Source organism: Abramis brama (assembly GCF_963993115.1).
Source record: "Abramis brama genome assembly, chromosome: 6".
NCBI classification, from domain to species: Eukaryota; Metazoa; Chordata; class Actinopteri; order Cypriniformes; family Leuciscidae; genus Abramis; species Abramis brama.
Genome location: NC_139968.1, coordinates 28,976,338 through 28,996,074, shown reverse-complemented (window position 1 = coordinate 28,996,074; position 19,737 = coordinate 28,976,338). Strand labels below are relative to the sequence as shown.

Here is a 19,737-nt window from a genome sequence, read left to right as displayed (position 1 = left end):
AAAGAAAAGCTGAACATTAGTTCACAAATAATATACATTATTTACATTGTTACTGTCTTTATTATTTTGGAATAAATGTAAAAATGTGTAAAAACACTTATTTGATGAAATTTATACTTTGTTTTTTTATAAATAGAAATCTACATAGTTATAGGGGGAAAAAAATGCAAAATAGAATTTAATTTGTCTCTCTTTTTATGTAATGTTTTACCAGGAAAATGAAGTGTAACGGACATAAATTTACCTTTGATATACAGAATATAAAAACGAGAGGATGTCTCCTCATTTTAAACCACCACCGCACATCACTGCTACAAACATAATGGTGTTGGAATTAAACTCATCCACAATGAAACAATTAACATGCTGCTTATCTTAGAGCTGATTTAGCACACAAATATATCAAATTACATACACTGAAAGCGAAAGACTTTAAAATGTGATAGTTAAATAATTTCTTAAATGCATCAAGGACCACCCGTCGGCCCAATGACGGAATCCAATGGCGTGGGCGAAGGTATAATGTGTGTATGTCTTTTCAGCGCTCCAGTGAAGTTCACTTAATTTATTAGAATTTAGTTTCAATATTACTTTAGCTCCATGATTAATGTTATTGATTAATTTAAATATTTGATCATCTTGGGTAACCCATTATTTCTGTTCTATTTATCTCATATTACTATTATCTGTTCATTCTGGACCCAATGCCGTACAGAGTCACATGTCCTGGGTTTACATGGATTTCACAGACACAGCCTCGCCAGTCTGATCTTGGTCAGAGGGTGCAGGGTCTGACCAATAATTACCTCTTTAATCGGTTGCCTACTGCTCACTCGCACAAAAAAGTGTAGTTTATTTAGCCATTTCTGTACAACTTGCCAAGTCAGTGATAGACAGAAATCAAAAGCTCTTCAGATGACGTGACTGCTCCGTTCATACATGCGCCTTTAGTTTGACCTATCCTGGACACAGATCTGTGGTAGCACCAGTGAAGCGGTGGATTCTGGAATCAATGTTCTGCTTCAATGTATATGTAATGAGTGATTTTAATCAAGGTATTAATCAATATTTCAAATGAGTTGAATGACTTCTCTAGGCTTGTGGGATTTTACTTTGTTAGAAGTTACCAGTGTGATTACTGAAATGTTCCTTCATGTGTTCTCTAATGTTTGTATTTATCATTATATGATATTCCTGCAAAGATCAACATGGAGTGGTGATGCTGCACAGTTAAGGAAAATAAGCACTAATGCTCACTTGGAGACAGGCAGTTTTTTTGCACTCAGAAAGGCAGTGATACTTCTTGGAAGTCGTTCTAAATGCCCTTTATGCTGTATGTGTCTACTGGTAAGACTTTTATTATGAAACGTCTTATTGTGCGTTGACGTTAGTTTACGCTTTATACTTTCACTTTCACCTCACCACAGTCACCATGCCGCTTGCTTCGCCATTTTCTTTAGGTATGAATGTGCGTGGTTGAATAACACCACATTTAATATCTCGTGGCTATACTTGTTGACATGTTATCACGGCTGTACAATATCCAATCAAACTGGGTAGCTGCTGATATGTTTTATTCTGCCATTTGCTGTGAATATTCAATATTTCATATAAAAGTCTGAACAATTCCCTGTCTCTTCTAACGGAGCCCCGTTAGTGGATGACCATTCACCTACGTTCAAAATACAGATAGCCGATATTCAATGTTTATTTTTATTTTTGTAATGCATTTATTATTTTTTATTATTATTATTATATATTTTTTTTTTTAACGAGACACCGAAAAGACAGTCAGGCAGAGACAAATATATCTTAATCAGTCAATGAGAAAACCACTTGGAAATGAAAAACATTTCTTTACTCGTCTGAAAATGACGTAGTCTTTTGAGATAGAAGGCTTCACTTGGTAGTGCGCATGTGTGGAACGTGTCCATTCGTGCTCTCGGTTTGTTGAAAGCAAATAGCTTACCTGAGCTTTTCTGGTAAGTAGCACATCATGTGGAAGACTCTTTTGTGTCCCATATTAAACTGCTGCTATTAGCTGTCATCATTTGTCACACAGTTTTCAAGTATTACGTAAGTATTTATTAGGCTATTATTTTAATGAGATGTGTTTTTTATTATTATTTAAATCATTGTTTACGTTCTCATATTTTAGAACTTGCATGGTTCTGAAATGTTTTGATAAACGGTGGCATAATAATACGTGATACGTGGCCGGTCTAGGATAGCTAACGATGACTGTTGCTAAACATTGTAAAATATATATATATATATTCCTATTGGGTCATTTTATTAACTGGCCCCTGGACAATTTCTAAGAAGTCCCACTCTATAAATAATTAATCTGAACTAACTAACTACGAATAAAAGCCTATGTTTTGCCATGATCAAATGTGTATGAACACGTTTGACCATTTTGACCTAGTCCAGGTTCACTTCGAAATAGTATGACGTAACACATCGTCTTTCGCAGAAATCACGTGACTTGGTTGGTTTGACACGAGCCCATAATCAGTAGGCTAGCCTACACTGAATCACTGCTGTCATTCAGTTTAGATGCGGTCAGAAACGGCATCACCATGAGGAACCTTTCCTTCCTTTCGGGGGTTTTATTACTCTTGGACGGTAAGATATTTATTTTTATTAATATTCAATACTTTCGGTTTCAATAAGCCATAGAAAATGCGCATTTGCTGCTATCTCCTGTTTTTAAAATCTGCAGTGTGTTTGGTGATATAGACACTAGAGGGCGCTGACGGCCTATAATATTCTGCGCATCATTTGTGGACACAAGCGTCTGCTTAATGAATAACTCACCCTGGTCGTGTGGGACCGGTTGTGTCAGTAGTACTATGACTCTTACTTTACACAAACGTTTACAGTTTGCTATATTTATTTTTATGAGATAGCCTAAATGCGACACCAGTAGCCTATTCAAGTTTGAGACATGCATTATGTTTATATTGTGCTTTTATGTTTAAGCTTGATGTAGCCGCGTGTGTGTGTGTGTGTGTGTGTGTGTGTGTGTGTGTGTGTGTGTGTGTGTGTGTGGCGTGCTCATGCTGATTTTGGCCTGATTTGACATGTTTTGCTTCTTCCTACTATATACTGTTGAGTCACCTCTGTAAAATAATTTTTTTCCTTAAATGGACTACACTGTTTGACCTGGTGCAATAATAGGAATTTTGTCAAAATATAGCCTACAAAATGCGATTGCTAATTGGGGACGCACTAATTTCTCACTCACTCTTTAATTTCAGGTTTTATAGATCAGGTCACTGTATAAGCCAAACATCGTTTTTTCTTTCAATTTAGTGAAAAAAAAATTCTGAGTACAACACAAACTTATTTCTTACTGTTTTAGCAGGATAGAAATACTAAATAAAGACAAAAAATAAATCTCAGTTTATAAAAGCATCTACAATTTATTTAACATTCACACATCACAAGAACATGTAGAAAAGAGCAAAAGCTGACATCTGAGGCTATGAAAATTCTATTTTTATACAAATCATTTCTTGCATGGTTTATTTTTATTCTCTTGTGTTTTCCAGTTTCTCCATCTGGTCATGTCAAATCCAGTGAAGAATCCAACATGGCGAGGATTGAGCAATATTCTGGCATGAGTATGTTTTCTCCTCCTTTTAATTTTTTACTATTTATAATAGATTGCACCAAGTATATTGCAATCCTGTAAGTACGTATTATTCTTAAAGGATAGTTAGCTTAAAAATGAAAATTTTGTCCTCATTTATTTTCTTTGTGAATACACTGCTTTTCACAGCAGTATTGTACCCCCACCCAGGGACTACGTTTGAAATTTAGCTATATATATATATATATATATATATATATATATATATATATATATATATAAGAATTAATAATAACAATAACAGCACATATATTAACACTTTGCAATCTCTCTTCAGATGTGTTTGTTGCTGTGGCAGACGGAGTGAAGACGGTGATAGTGATGGAGGAAGATTCTGTCACTTTAAACACTAATGTTACTGAAATAAAGAGAGATGATACGATACTGTGGATGTTTGGAGATGATAACTCTATCATAGCTAACATGAATGAAGCAGCTGGAATGTTCTCTACTAAGGAAGATGAGAGATTCGGAGACAGACTGGAGCTGGACAAACAAACTGGATCTCTCACCATCAGAAACATCAGAACTGAACACACTGGACTTTATCAACTAAAGATCAAGAGCACAACTGAGACAACGAAGAGATTCAGTGTTACTGTCCGTGGTGAGTAAATTAAGTCTTACAATGTGATAATTAAAAGTGCAGTGAGTGATTTCTGAGAAACGTTGTTGCAAGCGGATCGGACCAAGCAGCACAACACACCTGTAGCCAATCAGCATTAGGGGGCGTGTCCACTCATGATGGGGAGGAGAGTGTGAGCCAATCAGCATTAGGGGGCGTGTCCACTCATGTTTGTGTTCCGATCTCAAAAAAAGTTAATGCGATGGATGTCGGTGCCCCTGTGACAAGCTTTATGCACGTGCTTAATTTATTTTTTAAATGCTCATTAATTTGGTTTATTTTTCCTCCCTGACTAACCGACTAATGGCTTATAAACGACTAACTGTTGACTGGGAACATCTTTAGTCGGGGGTAGCCCTAGAGATTTGAAGAAAGAGTGTAGAAAGAGAGACGGCTGAGAGACATTACAAAAAAGAAAAGATCAGAGGAATATCACTGGAAAAAGATCAGGCAAGAGCTTTAGGACCTGCGTTAATATTAGAAAAGCTTTCCTGCGCCGCAGAAAACGAAGCAGGAAGGCCTGAAAACGGATGTCGAGGTTGCGTTATTTCTGCACTATATGCAGGTTGGTTTTGCTATGTCTCACAGAATATGCTGTTGTTGTAATGTTAGTTATAGTAACAAGACAGTTTTGAGTGTCATTGCTTGTCTGGAGCTGCTGTGCTGCTGGTGACTAACAACAAACTATTGCTTGTATGTACTCCTGTGTGTTAGTTTTTTTATCTTTGCTTCAGTTTGTTGAACATGATCTTGTGTTCATGTATTTTGGGGGTGGAGCAATGAAGGGAGGGGTGTGTTTGTTTGGCCGGATTTCAAATATCAACAGTGTTTCTCGAAATCGCTTACTGCACCTTTAATTGTCTGAGATTTTTTTTCTTCTGTAAAATAAAAAGTTACAAATAAAAGCAGCAACTAGCAAATACATTAAGAGTACAGTGTGCTTATTCTGATCAAAACTGCTGTAAAACTATTACACCAGATTCAAAAAAATATTTATTTTATAATCATTCTCAATTCAGGTAATTGCATAGCAATACATATGTTTTCAAAGCAACTTCAAAAGATGAACAGGTAGAATGACAGAGTTAATAGACAAAAATGCAATTGTGTTTGTTACTGTGACAGACGATGTGGTGTCAGTGTCATTGATGGAGGGAGATACTGTCACTCTACAGACTGGTGTTACTAAAATAGAGAAAAATGATCAGATACTGTGGAAGTTCGGAGGCGCCCTCATTGCTCACTTAACCTTTTAACAGTCGCCCCCCGTAGTTGAGCTCAAACGCAAACCTGACATACACAAACTAAAACAGTCACAGTTCATGAACACTCTGGACTACAGGCATAACTGACGGCTCTTTAGAAAGATGACAGTTGAGAATTTGTTGTTCAAGTATGCGAATGAATTATTTCTGTGTACACAAATAGTAAGAGAGGCTTAGATATTTTGAAAAGAAATACTTTATTTTTTACATTAAAGATATTTAGGAGTAAATATTTAAAAAATTTGCCATGAGCAACTTTAAAAGCAATAAATTTAAAGTCACAATTCTGACCAAGTTATAAATCAAATTTGAAGATGAAGCCACTAAAAAATTAGGTTCTTCTAAGCTTTTCTTCTTGAAGAATGCAACTTTTAAAAAGGGCTCTTAATACAAGTAATTTAGAAATAGCAGTCATTAATATGAGGTGAAACACAGAACATGATTTACACTAAGCAGAATTGTTGTGGCTGTATGAACACTAATACAGTCTTTGTAATGTCTGAAACATTCATGTTTTGTCTGAAAGCACAGTGGCACATCATGTTAGAAACATGGCTCTTCTCTTCTTCTGAAGTTTGATTCATATGTTCAAATCTGAGATTCCAAACTGTTCTTTTGCCATCCATTCATACATTCACTTACACATACATAAACATACACTTTTGCACTTCTTATTACCGTCTTTAGATTTCTCAGTTTCTTTTTAAACAGCAGTTTTTTATAGGATATTGTGGAAGTCACATTCATGTCTGGCTCCATTCTCATATGGAACGCCCACGTTTTACCATCCAATCAATTCTCATGTATAAAATCAAGTCCTGCCCTATTTTTTTCTCATTGAATATACTATTTCACTTAGTAATGCATCAAATTGGATTAAAAACTGGGTGGCAATAAAATGGGTTGCTAAATTTGTTTCACATTGATTTTAAGATCTCATTTTCATGTTTTCAATGTTAAAGTATATTTTCCTCTCCCAGTTTAATATGCAACATCAACTGTAAGTGAGCCATTCATAGATTTCACTGGAAAGGGGAAAAACTGACTTAAACTGTTGAGAAAACTTTGATCTGTTTCAACCAGCTTGACAAAGCAACATAGACTCAACCAATGGAATGAGATTGGGGCAGGACTACCTGTTTGAGCAACCAAAAGAATATAAGGGGAGTGTTTGAAAAACCTGTTCGAATACAGTTACTATTTTTACTATTCTGCTGTGTGATGCCAGTGGCCCATGAATTACACAAGGTAACTTCAGTAAGAATACAAAAATTAAGATTCCTAAGTACACAATTCTTTGCTTGAACATTTACACATGGCTGACTGAGGAATCCAAACAATCCATATATTCTCTTATTCTCTGTAATTATTTGTTAACTGCATTTTACATCCATCAAAACTTCTACTACTAGCGTTATACTGACTTGACTGTGTGCAGTGAATATTTTTTTTTAATATATATAAAAAATACGTTTTTTTTTATTTGTTTTATATAAAGAATACGTTTTTTTGAGGTCACGCTGTTAGAATGTTTTGAGTCACTGACCAATCACCGCTGCAAAAAGAACTCAGGGGGCAGGGTTATTCTGTTCATAAGAGTCTAATAAACATGGTAATATAGCGTTTTATTATTGATAAAACCTCTGAGTGCATAATTCCTGGACAAAAAAAAAAAAAAACATTATCTCTCTGGAGAATGTTACGTTAAGAAAGCAAATGTTTCAGTAGCCTATTCATCTTAAATTTCCAATTTTTTAACTAAAAACTAACTGATTTTGTGTTCCGTGTAATTATCATGAACACTACATCGATGTTTGTGTGATTGAATTTATCTGTCATCGTCACTGAACAAAAACAGTCCAGAACTCCCCGTTTCGATGTTGTGTGTATTTATACAAACTCCTGATACGTATTAAAAAGAGGTTATCACTATAATATCACGACTGTAGATTTCTAATCTTGAGACTTTGAGCTTTCAAATGACATATTGTAAGTCATATTAATTAAGACTGTGATAGTAAAATTATTCAGTAAATGTAAACTTACAAACCTTGGAACCGTCGATGGTCTCGAGCAAGTTAATGGATTAAATGGCACTATTGATGCAAGATGGAAAAACGTGGTCAAACTGAATGATCATACCCGAGACCTCATCATCAGAAACATCCAAATTGAACATTCTGGAGACTATGAACTGGAGATCAACAACAGCAGCACGATCTTACACAAGAAATTCCATATTGCGGTTAGTGGTGAGTGGCTCAAACTTTTCTATAATGTATTGTTTTTTTATGATTTTGTTGGTTTCTATATTATCAAATCGTCATATTTTATGCTCAAATTCACACCTTATTTTGCATTAATATAGACAAAAATTTATGGCATTGTATTTCCATTAACTATCTATTATAATTAAGTGAAATGTAAAATGAAAACGGTCATCATTTATGCACCTTCATGTCATTCCAAATATTGTATTACTTTCTTCTGTGGAACATAAAAGAAGATTTGAGAAATTTCTCCAGGTTTTTAGTGCATAATAATGGATTAAAAAAAAAAAAAACAGTTTGGTTTCCATCATGCTTCAAAATATCTTCTTTCTTCTACATAATAAAGTCATACAGGTTTGGAATTGCATGAGGTTAAGTAAATGATTGCATAATTTTGTATTTTGGGTGAAAAAATAATACTTTTAAATATTACAACAACTAAAAAAGGCCTGGATATTTCAATGCGACACAATGAAGGATTCTTTTGCGCGCCAGTCATTCTCTGGAGGATGAAAAACTTTGAGTTTGACAATGGTGACATTAGTGTCCTTTGAAATGAGCAAGTTATGAGAAGAACTGATTGCTGGTGTTGATCACCGGCAGATGTGAGGCGGGGTACTGCAGTCTTATTAAAAGCCTCATGTAAATGTTCATGCATATATAGGCATTGGGGATGAAATAAAATGTTAATCAGCCTGTCTGTCAACATATAAGGTCAGAATAGCAGGAGTGTATCATTAATGTCTCTGCTGAACTATTACAGAGCTCCCCCCAAGTTCACATTGGGAAATAACTGGTCCAGTGTTGGCAGTGTTTGCAGTGGTTGCAGTCGTGATTGGGATCGCAATCTATATTGGGATCAAGAAGGGTTGTATTAAAGTATCCCGGAGTAAGAGTAAGTAACATGAATTTAAAAGTGCAATTCAAGCATGAACGATTCCTGTAAAACTAGCCTGTTTTATTATAAATGATTATCATTGAAAAAATACTCCAGACTGATGAAAAAGTAATAGATACCACTGAAATACCTTTGGCTGAGGAAGATCCTGCTATTTTACTTGATCACATCTACATGTGATATCTGAACTCTAAGAACAGATAGGACAGATTAATCAGTGTTTGGTTTCTGAATAATTGTGTGTGTGTGTGAGAGAGAGAGAGAGAGAGAGAGAGAGAGAGAGAGACTGACTGACTGACTGACTGACTATTACAGAGCTGACTGTCAGTCAGTCAGTCTGACTGACTGACTGAATGAATGAATGACTGACTGACTGACTGACTGACTGACTGAATGAATGAATTCAGACATCAGACACCATTCCAAAGAAACACCATTACAAATATTAAAGTTCCTGTGAATTGACTTTATGAACCCAGTTTTCCTCTGTGTTGACATGAATTGGAGTACAGGGTATCCATCCATCCATTTTCCAAACCACTTGTCCTACTGTATGTTAGGTAACAGGGATGCTTTATCCTATCCCAGTGTCTTGGGCTGTAGGCAGGGAATCACCCTGGATGGATGGCTAGTCCAACACTCACACAGGCATTCACACTCACACCTAAGGGCAATTTACTGTCTCCAATTGACCTGTCCTTATTGTCTTTGGATAGAGGGAGAAACCAGAGCACCCATGCCAACACAGGGAGAAGATGCAAACCTCACAGAGAAAGAATGCCTGAATCAGGAACCCAATGCAGGCAACAATGCTACCCACTGAGCTATTGTCAACTATATGGTATATTTCAACATTTTCCATTTATCATTATTTGTAATTGTATTATTTATTAAAAAGAGAAGCCCTAGATGTTTACATATCATTGTGTGTTTCTCTTCTTGTTTCAACTGATCACCATCAGTTTGATATCAAACAGAATATAATTTAACATGTTTCTGCATATTAAACTGGGAAAAGAAAGTATTTTAACATCAAAAACATTGCACACATTTCTTTTCAAATCTCTTATGTACTAATTTTCCCATTTCAGTTAACCCGTTAGAGACTGCAAAAGTTAAAATAACAGTAATAGTCTTGCATACATAAAAAACACCCACATTTGTAGCATTAGCATTACATGTAGATCACTATTTCTCTGTCTCTTTTTAACGTATGTGATTCTTTTGTGTTTTATTATAGATGGTGGTACAAATACAGAGCATGATGCAATGCTGTAACTGAACGAAGATGCCCAGCAGCAGAAGATCATAATCAGCACACATTAACAGTGTTTGAAAATCAAACATTTTGCACTGTAAAATGAGTTAAGACTTTCATTTGGTGTAGCATAAATAGACACCTTTAATTTATTATAAAGAAAAAATTACATCAATACATTAGTGTTCTCTGACAAGCATGTTGCATTCCCCTGAGAAACTTTGCATTTGCTCGCAAAAAACAGACGGGGGAATGCAAAGTTTCTTGTGGGAACGCAACACAAAACTTTTGTGGGTGAACGCAAAATCATTGAATTTTTTTCTCCCATTCCATATTTTTTTCAACCACTGTGTTCTTTTAGGGGGTCCGTAACAGGTTACGTTATACCAAAATATATCCTGTCATTGACTAGATTTTTCAGACACTGCTAAAAAAAAAATCGAAATCATTCTCTCTGTTCCAAATGGAACCCTAAGCCCTCGCGATCTTCCGTCCAAACTTTCATGACGTAAGCTGCTTTCTGTCAGGTAGAAGTCTACTACAGAGCTTGGCGAAAGTGCGCATCAAGGGCGCATATGGGCCACAAAGGGGGTGCACGTGAGCACCCTTCTGAAAAATAATGACAAATGGGACACCCTACAGTCTTGTTAGGAACTAACAGACATGCGCACACGGTGGCAATAATAAGTCCACAAGACTCCAAGTGCTCATTAAGTGTGCTATTTTGACAGATTACACTTAAGATGATCTATTGTAACTTATAACTGTAATTCCCATCCCTGTTCAGTTGGTGGTGAGTGCGCACCAGTGTAGCAACACTGAATATCAGAATATTTACTTGAATATTCAGCTTCCAGAACAAAATAAAAGCGAAAAGTCGTCTGCGTCTGAAAACTTAGGTAGCTGACCTGTTTCCTCGCTGCCCTATCAGGCAATGAATTTACAGGCAGCGTTTGCGCACAAAGGTACGTCACGAAACTGGTTTCGGACAGACTTCTGAGGGAGCGTAACGATTTAATGATCTACAGTAAAAAAAAAAAAAAAAGCGAGCTTTGGTGAAAACTAAGTGAATATTGAAAGACTACAATTCATGTAGTCAGGGAGGGGAGAGGGGAGGGTGGAAGGTGGAGGGTGGAGGGGGGGGGCATTCATTTGCTTCATATCTGTTCTCTTTATAAATAAATAAATAAATTCATAATTTAGCCTATATGCTTATCCTCAGCCTGTTGAAATTGTAATACAGTGGTGCCTTCGACTATGGCTGTACGTGCTGTGTGTACCATGAGCACTCCAACTGACCTGAGAAACATTTTACTTAAGAATATTTCAGCAAATATGATGTGTGTCCAGTCTTTATATCAGCTGTTCATAATTAGGGTACGTTTACACGACAATGATGTACTAAATACGGTGGTTTTTCATTTGCACTTTTCACGTACAGATGACAACATTGTCAAAATAATCCCTGTTCACACAGATCCAAAAAAAGAAATAGACTAAAAATGCTGTATTATGCTGCCAGGCCAGTAGTTGGCGATCTCACTTTGTAAAGAAACACTACGTCTATAGACTGAAAGCGTAATATGCATGCGCATGACATCAGTTTTCACAAATTCACATTTCTGTAGTTTACATGGAGACGATATCGGTATCGTTTTCAAAAACTTGTTTTCAGACCCCCAAAACGCTGCTGTCATGTAAATAAACACACCAAAAAAAGTTTTTTTTGTTTTTAGTTGAAAACAGTGCCATGTAAATTACCCCTTAGTGATGATATTTAATCATTAATTCTGTTTAATTGGTCAAATGGGTTTTCAAAATGATCTGAATTAATTTGTGATTCAGTTTAATTTGTTTGGACTGCTTTCTCACTGAATGGTTCTCTAGAATGTAATTGTATGCTGTAGAATTAAGGTCCGTCTTCACTGGAATTACTGGAATAACCAAACCTGTTAATTAGAAGATGTGTCCACATACTTTTTGCTGTATATGTGCTAAATGTATACAGTATATCTTACTTTCATGTTGTTATGTCCTGTGTGATTTAGTGTCAAATTGGAACATGAATTGAAACACATACTGTACATATGCTCTACTTTTGTTTGCATTTAAATAAAAAAAATTGTGCTGATCATGTGAATGATTATTCTATGAGCAGACATGCCGTATTTAACATTATTTATATACATGCACAAATATCATAAAAGTATTAACATTTAAATATTAACAAATTTAAACAGGCCCATTTGTGACCCTGGATCACAAAACCAGTCACAAATCGCACGGGTATATTTTTGGCAATAGCCAACAATACATTGTATGGGTCAAAATTATTGATTTTTCTTTTATGCCAAAAATCATTAGGCTATTAAGTAAAGATCATGTTCCATGAAGATATTTTGTAAATTTCCTACCGTAAATATATAAAATGTTTATTTTTGTGAGTGAATGCAGCACAATCGCAAACATAAATTGACAACTTTAAAGGCGATTTTCTCAGTGTTTCGATTTTTTTGCACCCTCAGATTCCAGATTTACAAATAGATGTTTCTCAGCCAAATATTAACAACAAACCAATACATCAATGGAAAGCTTATTTATTCAGCTTTCAAATAATGTATAAATCTCAATTTCAAAAAAAATGACCCATGTGACTGGTTTTGTGGTCCAGAGTCACATTTATAGAATAGTGTGACAGTGGTATTTTGAAAACTTGGAGGGGCATAATTATCTTGTAATGGTTCATGATTAAATTCAAACACAGTATTTGCAAATTTAGAACAATTCCCTTTGAATCATAATAACAATAAGAAACAGTATCATGACATTCCCCTGTCTTGTGTTTCAGGACTCTTATTCTGAAGTGTATTGTTGTTCCTACTGTTTGTCTTCCTGTGATTAGTTCCTGTTTCCATTGCTGCCTTGTTAGTTTCCATAGTTACCCTCATTAGTCACCATCGTTCGATCTCGTTCATCAAAATGAACAAATCTTTATTCGAGTCATTTTGTTCATTTAAGTGGCTTTAAAATGTTATACTTTTAACAGCCAAATTCCCAGAAAACATCCACCTACACAATCTTGGTCATATGTTGAATTAAGAAATCATTATAATGCAGCCATAGATAATTTACAGGGAACATAAATATTTAATTTACCTTTCAAGTCTTTGGTTCATTTGTCATGTGACACGCAATGAACGGATCATTCATGAATGACCCATCACTATTAGACAAATTTAAACAAAACAACAAAAGTAAATCCAGGCAGAACACAGGTTATTCCAGACACAGGAGAAACAGAACTAAAACACCACACACACACACACACACACACACACACACACACACACACACACACACACACACACACACACACACACACACACACACACACACACACACAGGTGAGGGTAGTAATAAGTTGCTATGGTGACTAACAAGGGTAACTATGGGAACAAACAAGGTAGCAATGGAAACAGGAACTAATCACAGTAAGACGAACAGCAGGAACAATAATACAGTCAAAATAAGAGTCCTGAAACACAAGACAGGAATCATAACAGCAACATGCATAAAAAGCTCAGGAACATTTTTGGGAAATGACAATGTAATTTAGTTTAATTTATTGTTACCAAAGCTTTTACAATGTAATGCTTTCTTACCAAGCAAATAAAGCAACTTGGATCGTAGTAGTAAAAATAATAATAATAATAAACTTACTCAGCTATGCAGAATTACTCAACATGTAGTTTCAGGTGTTATTTTTGAACCAGTGACGGTCTTTTTGTGAGACTAATGGTCCTAATGGTGTAATGCCTTTTTACATCATTATAAAATTAGCAAATTTGCATTTTGATTTACATTTCTTCATAACCAAATTGGAACCAGGATTTATAATTAAAAATGACCATCTACCATGTGAAAATGAAAATATTTTATATATTTCATTACATTTTCCAAAAAGAAAAACGAAGAGAAAGAATCAAAAACACAAACTGTTTTTTCTCATTTTAGAATCTTAGATCCATCATTGAGGGTCTGGTGTCTCTCCAGTTCAACTCTTCTTAATCTGATGTCATAAACCAGCACAATGAAAGCAGCCACAGCGGCCACGCCCACCAGAGCAGTGACGACCAATCGGATCACAGCTTCAGTCCCTCCACAATAATGGGCTTCATCTGAAGAGAGAACTTAAGCACAGAAACATAATGTTCCGACACTGTTCCGCTAATATTACACTAATGAACCTGACAGAGACTGGTTCATAAATAAATTATAACATCACTGCTAACATACCTGTACACAAACGACAGAGATCAGTAATGCAGACGTGTTTAGTCTGGTTTCTGATGGGATTGTTGATCACACAGCTGTAAGTGTTGTTATCCTGATATTCCACCTCCAGAGGTAGAGAGAGACTGATGCTGAGATCAGACACACTGATGCTGGACAATACACTGATTCCTTTGTACCAGGAGAGAGTCACATGACTCGCATTCACCACTGAACACAGCAGCGCACATTTTGAGCTTGATGAACATTTTGAAATGTCACTGGTAATGACAGGAATGGATAGTGGAGCTGCAAAACATGAAATAAGATGAATCCTGTGTACATTTAAGAGTAACACGAGGACTGTTTTATGTGTTAGTGCTTTAAGTCTTGCATGAGCATTTACTGTGACCACATATAGTTGGGACCTGAACTTGGTGTTTCTGAACTGGGTGTTTCAAATGAGACAGAGGCATCCACAATGTGGAAAGGCTCCAGGAGCGGTTTGAAAACCCGAATGAGTTACATTTGTTCATTTCATTTCAGGAATAAAATCTGACAAGAAGTATATCACAAAGTGTGCTTATTTATTTGAAATAACTTTAAAAAAAATAATAATAATCAGGCTAATGCATATTGTGCAACAGGTGATACCTCCATGAAAAAGTAAAAAGGCTGTTTTAACTAAAGTGGGACCACAGTCTATAATGTATCTGTAAATTCAAATGTTAAAACCATTGTGAAATATTGCTAATTATCATTAGGATGATATTGTAGACTACTATTTACAATATGAATAGGATATGACATACATTATACTCTACTCACCATAAATGGTAACACTGAACGTCTTGATTGACTCATTATTGATTATAATACTTAATTCATAGACTCCAGTGTCTGTGGTTCTGGTGTCTGTGATGGTGAGAGATCCATTTCTCTCCAGCTTCAGTCTGTCTCTGAATCTCGCATCATCATAATATGCAGGATTGCCCTTCATTACTTTAGCTAAGCGAATGCCGTTAAACCTCCACTCGATCTCATTCTTTAGCTGTATTTCAGAAATATCAGAGTCCAGAGTGACAGAATCTCCCACCATCACGGAAACTTCATGTGACTCAACATCAAACACGCCTGCAGAAAAATATCAAATAACGTAAATGTTTAAACAAAGTTAATTTTCTTACTTTACGATAAAACAATTGCCATAAATATAGCCTAGATTTATAACTTACCAACCAGACACAACAAAAAGAACAAAACAAATGTGCGAATCATTTTCGTAAAGCCTCTGAGAATTAAAAATAATGTGACATTAATTAATATGTTTATTTTGCGTAAAGCGCTAAAGTTTAGAGCTTTTCATAAACCCCCTCAGAACTCCGACAGTCTGCACACACACATTATTGTGCGCGCGCCTATGGTCGTGAACTAGTCCTGGCTGCAACACGTGACGTATGCATCTGTTCAACCAATGAGAGTTTTAGAGAGGTTAGTCCGGTTGTGCTTTCGGAAATCTAGTTCATTGGGCAGTTTTACTGAAATTGTGTATAAAGCTTACAGTGACTGTAGCATATGTATTTTTAGTTAAGGGAGTGGTAGCATGTAGAGTTTTGATAAATGGATATAGGGCCAGTGGACTTTTATTGACTTTTTAGTGGCTATTATTGATTGATGTTTGGGCTGGTTTTGTTACACAGACCTTGCAACCCTGTCATTGAGCTCCTGTTTAACAAGTCGGATAATAAAATTGACATGGTAAATAAAATTTGCAATCAACTGTATTTGTGCATTATTTATGTAGGCTACAGAAAGTGGTCACAGATCTATTGACCGGTCTCATTTAGCGAGAATTACATCCACCGACATGTTGACGGACTATTTAGATCAGGGCTGCCCAATCCTGTTCCTGGAAATCTACCTACCACTTCAGTTCTATAATTAAAACAAGTAATAAAAACTCGTTGAGTGTTTTAGCGCAATTTTCTGACCTCATGGGAGTGATAACATCCGAAGCGGGTGTCACAACACTAAGAGATAGTAAATCGTTTCCTGGATTTTTTTTGTGCGTTCCCGAGATTAGACCTTCCTTTACATAATGCCGAAAACCCGAAGTCTCTAGGTGGTCTGGTTGAGGAGTAGAAGTGCAAGATTGATGCGCACAGACAGAACAGAAATCATGAGTTAACAATCGCAATTTTGTCCGGTGGAAAATTGCGCTAAAAAATAAATAAATCTAAAGCTGCCAAGACTGAGGCGGAGCTTTCGAGTGTGCTGAACCCCATTTATTGGCCTGTCTGATGTATTTTTCTTAATGTGCATTATTCAATTTAGATTTATAATATCATATTATATTATCAAACACTGTTTGTATGGGAACAAAAAATACTAAAAGTTGGTCATTTGACCATAGGTTTAAGAGATTGGCTCAAAAAAAGTGATTGGCTTCTGATCAGAGTGTTGCAGTCGATGTTTGGTTTAATCTGCTGTCTTATTTAGTGCTGAGATGATCACCAGTTAATCTGTTTCAGAGAAAAAAGAGAGGTTCTTGAATGATGCATGATGGGTTTGACAAATACCACTGTGAGGAATTCACTTTATTTTACAGCGAATCTTTTGTGTAGAGTGGAAATCTGACTTAAAGGAAAATAATGTCTTTGTCCATTTACCCAACAGTCAACCACACACACGCAATAGTAAACAGGAGCAAGACGTTTGTCCACTCAACAGAAACCACATTCATTTGGGTCACTCTTCCACTAAACTAACCTGAAATAAACTCAGACCACAGCAGTTTCACTTTGACTCAAAAACTGAGCTGAGAGTGTCTAAAGCATTCAGTGGAAACAAGATGTTTCTTGCAAGAGAAAAAAACACCTTATTCCAACATAAAACCAGTTTTGAGGGGAAGTCATACCGTGTTAGCAGAAAAAGATTTATAAGCACTAAACATACAAGCTCAGACATCAGAAAAAAAAAAGTTCATTTTTTTTGTGATTGGTCACTATTTTTACGGTTTTTTATTCCGCTTCTCATTTAACTTTTTTTTTTTTATAACTTTTAAGTCCAATAGTCAAAACAAAACAGTCCGGCAATCATGTTTGGAGTTCATATTTTATGATAATGATACTGTACTCACTGAATGTAAGCCATCTTAAACGGATATCTCTTCTCTGATCTAAAGCTAATGTTTGCAGATGGTCTCAGTTCTTGTGGTTTATTTTCAGCATCTTCTGTTCTCTGCGGTTACAGACCCTGTCTAGAGAACAACAGCATTAATAAAACCTTTCCTTTATTTCCAAACCTATCCAACCAAATCTTTATCAGTGGTATATTAGTATATGGATACATATCTGAACTCACAAAAAGAGCTTTGTGTTGTTATTTTAATTTCTCATTTCATACTGACTGAACTTTGTTTTTTTGTCACTGAGTTCCAGTAGACCACATCCTATAGATGTTTGACAGTATCTCAGCAGACACAAACTGACCCTTCATGTTCTGTGCACAATTTAATGTAAATATCTATTTAGAGAGAATCTAAGGAGTATTTACTCCTTATAGTATTTAATTCATCACTTTGGCATGATATTCTGCACTCTTTTTTGTAATGATACATTATATTTCAAGGAAACTGAACATGGCTTGTGACTTTGCTTGGAACAATCCTTCTGTGCATTTTTGTTGTGCCTTATTATTATATTAGGTTATTTTAAATCATATTAACTACAATGCATTCAAACACATTGTTTTTTAACTTTAGACCTCAGATTTTACTCTGATCTTCTAACAGATAAGGCTCATTGGGCGCCCCCTAGTGACTAAACATGAAAACGTATCTCTTTTTTCTCATGAAAACATAACCTATCTCTTTTTTTTTCTTCTTACTGTTGATATGCCATGATCTAGGATTTTAATTTATTTTAAAATGTATGGTCATCAGCTACTTCCTAAACCACTCACACCTCATTGTTTAAAACAGCGATGAGTGCAGGTAAGTCTTAAAAATAACCTTCTTAATACAGTCAAAATTAAACTGTTAAAGTTACTCTGGCCAATGTACAGACAAGTGTTAAATAATCCATTCTCATATCACTGTAAGTAATCATTGTCAAATCAAAGTCAGTGTGTTGTTATTAACATGCACAAAGCCAGACTATTGTCAAATGATGGAGAGAAGAAATGAAGTAAAAATGGGAATGACCACACTATCAGGGTTAGGCTTTTTTTGTCTTTATAGAAAAGCATGTTGTGTTTAAAATGTGCAACCAAATTGAATATAAATGTTACTTCACTTTTACATATAACTTTTGTGCGTTTTATCTTTATTTTTATAGGACAATGTGCAGACAGAAAGTAGGGATGAGACTGGGATTTGATTCAGGACAGCTTTGGACACATGTCCAGTGTGCACATTTGATTTAATCATAAACAGATTAGCCCAAGAAAATCAAATCACATAATTATATTGTTTATTGATTTAGGATGTAATGCTGCATCAGTCTTCTAATACAATGTAAAATTGATCTGCAGTTTGAATTCATAATATGTGAAGTGTATTTCTGGCCATCAGCCGGGCAAAGTAATGATGGACCCAAAAACCAGTTGGACGGGAGGCTTTAGATTATATTATAATTTGTTTACTAAATAGTTTGTAGTGTGGTAGGCCTATATTTTTTGCAGGATTTTATAACGATATGTTGTAGAATATTAACACTCCAGCAGGTGGTGGTAAGCACATGTTCAGCTGGTTCAAAACCCACCAGTAAAACCCAAGAAGACGGAAACGAAAGTAACTAGGGAAAACACATAAACAAACAGCGATACCAAGAGAAAGCGTTGCTCATTTTGGATATGATTTATGTATATGTCCCAGAATTTTGATTTATTGATCATTTATTTATATTTCATCTACAATTGTGGTGGGTAGTCCGGTTCTTTTCCGCCAACCGGTTCTTTCGGACAGTTCGTTTAAATGAACCGGTTCAAAAATACGGTTCAATGGTTCTTTTACGTCCTCACGTAATTACGTCAATTGTATAATCCAGGCGAAAATAAATAAATAATAATAATTAAAAAAAAAAAAAAAAATATATATATATATATATATATATATATATATATATATATATATATATATATATATATATATAATTATATATATATATAATTTGTAATCATATTTGGTGTACTGGTTCGACCGGTTCACTAAAAAGAACCGGTTCAAAAGAACGATTCGTTCATGAACCGGACATCACTCCACTCCACCTACGAGAGATTTGGAGAATGTGTTGGTGACGCGCGGTGACAGGCCACAAGCGTAAAGGACAGAACAATTCGTTTTTTACATACTCATAAATACACTTTTTTTAGTGAACAAGACTGCAAGTAAGTTTTGATGCTTTCTCGATTACTATTAATTGGGGGAATAAAATTGGGATTTCATAGACTAGCCTATGTAAGTGTGATTTAAATTTGAGGGGGGTGTTTG

The 19,737-nt window shown here is 35.5% G+C and overlaps 3 protein-coding genes across 5 annotated transcripts in view; 2 read left to right on the top strand and 1 right to left on the bottom strand.

The window, feature by feature from the left end:
* LOC311085625 (uncharacterized protein) overlaps positions 1 to 1,171 on the top strand; it is a 69,439-nt gene extending 68,268 nt beyond the window's left edge. For all 3 annotated transcript variants that reach the window (XM_084118158.1, XM_084118160.1, XM_084118159.1), the window contains one exon: positions 1 to 1,171. This exon is cut by the window's left edge and continues 688 nt beyond it. The gene's annotated coding sequence lies outside the window, so the exon portion shown is untranslated.
* Positions 1,172 to 1,441: 270 nt separating this feature from the next.
* Positions 1,442 to 12,105, top strand: LOC311085659 (uncharacterized protein). Its single transcript, XM_084118225.1, has 9 exons — positions 1,442 to 1,982; positions 2,477 to 2,628; positions 3,558 to 3,629; positions 3,936 to 4,265; positions 5,409 to 5,531; positions 7,639 to 7,800; positions 8,582 to 8,713; positions 9,433 to 9,557; positions 9,957 to 12,105. Exons 2-8 carry the CDS (start codon positions 2,583 to 2,585, stop codon positions 9,537 to 9,539), a joined length of 972 nt encoding a protein of 323 aa, XP_083974351.1. The 5' UTR covers positions 1,442 to 1,982; positions 2,477 to 2,582; the 3' UTR covers positions 9,540 to 9,557; positions 9,957 to 12,105.
* A 1,633-nt stretch (positions 12,106 to 13,738) lies between these two features.
* Positions 13,739 to 15,606, bottom strand: LOC311085682 (uncharacterized protein). Its single transcript, XM_084118263.1, has 4 exons — positions 15,482 to 15,606; positions 15,075 to 15,380; positions 14,271 to 14,555; positions 13,739 to 14,164 (listed from the first exon to the last, which is right to left on the bottom strand). Exons 1-4 carry the CDS (start codon positions 15,522 to 15,524, stop codon positions 13,980 to 13,982), a joined length of 819 nt encoding a protein of 272 aa, XP_083974389.1. The 5' UTR covers positions 15,525 to 15,606; the 3' UTR covers positions 13,739 to 13,979.
* Positions 15,607 to 19,737: the final 4,131 nt, after the last annotated feature.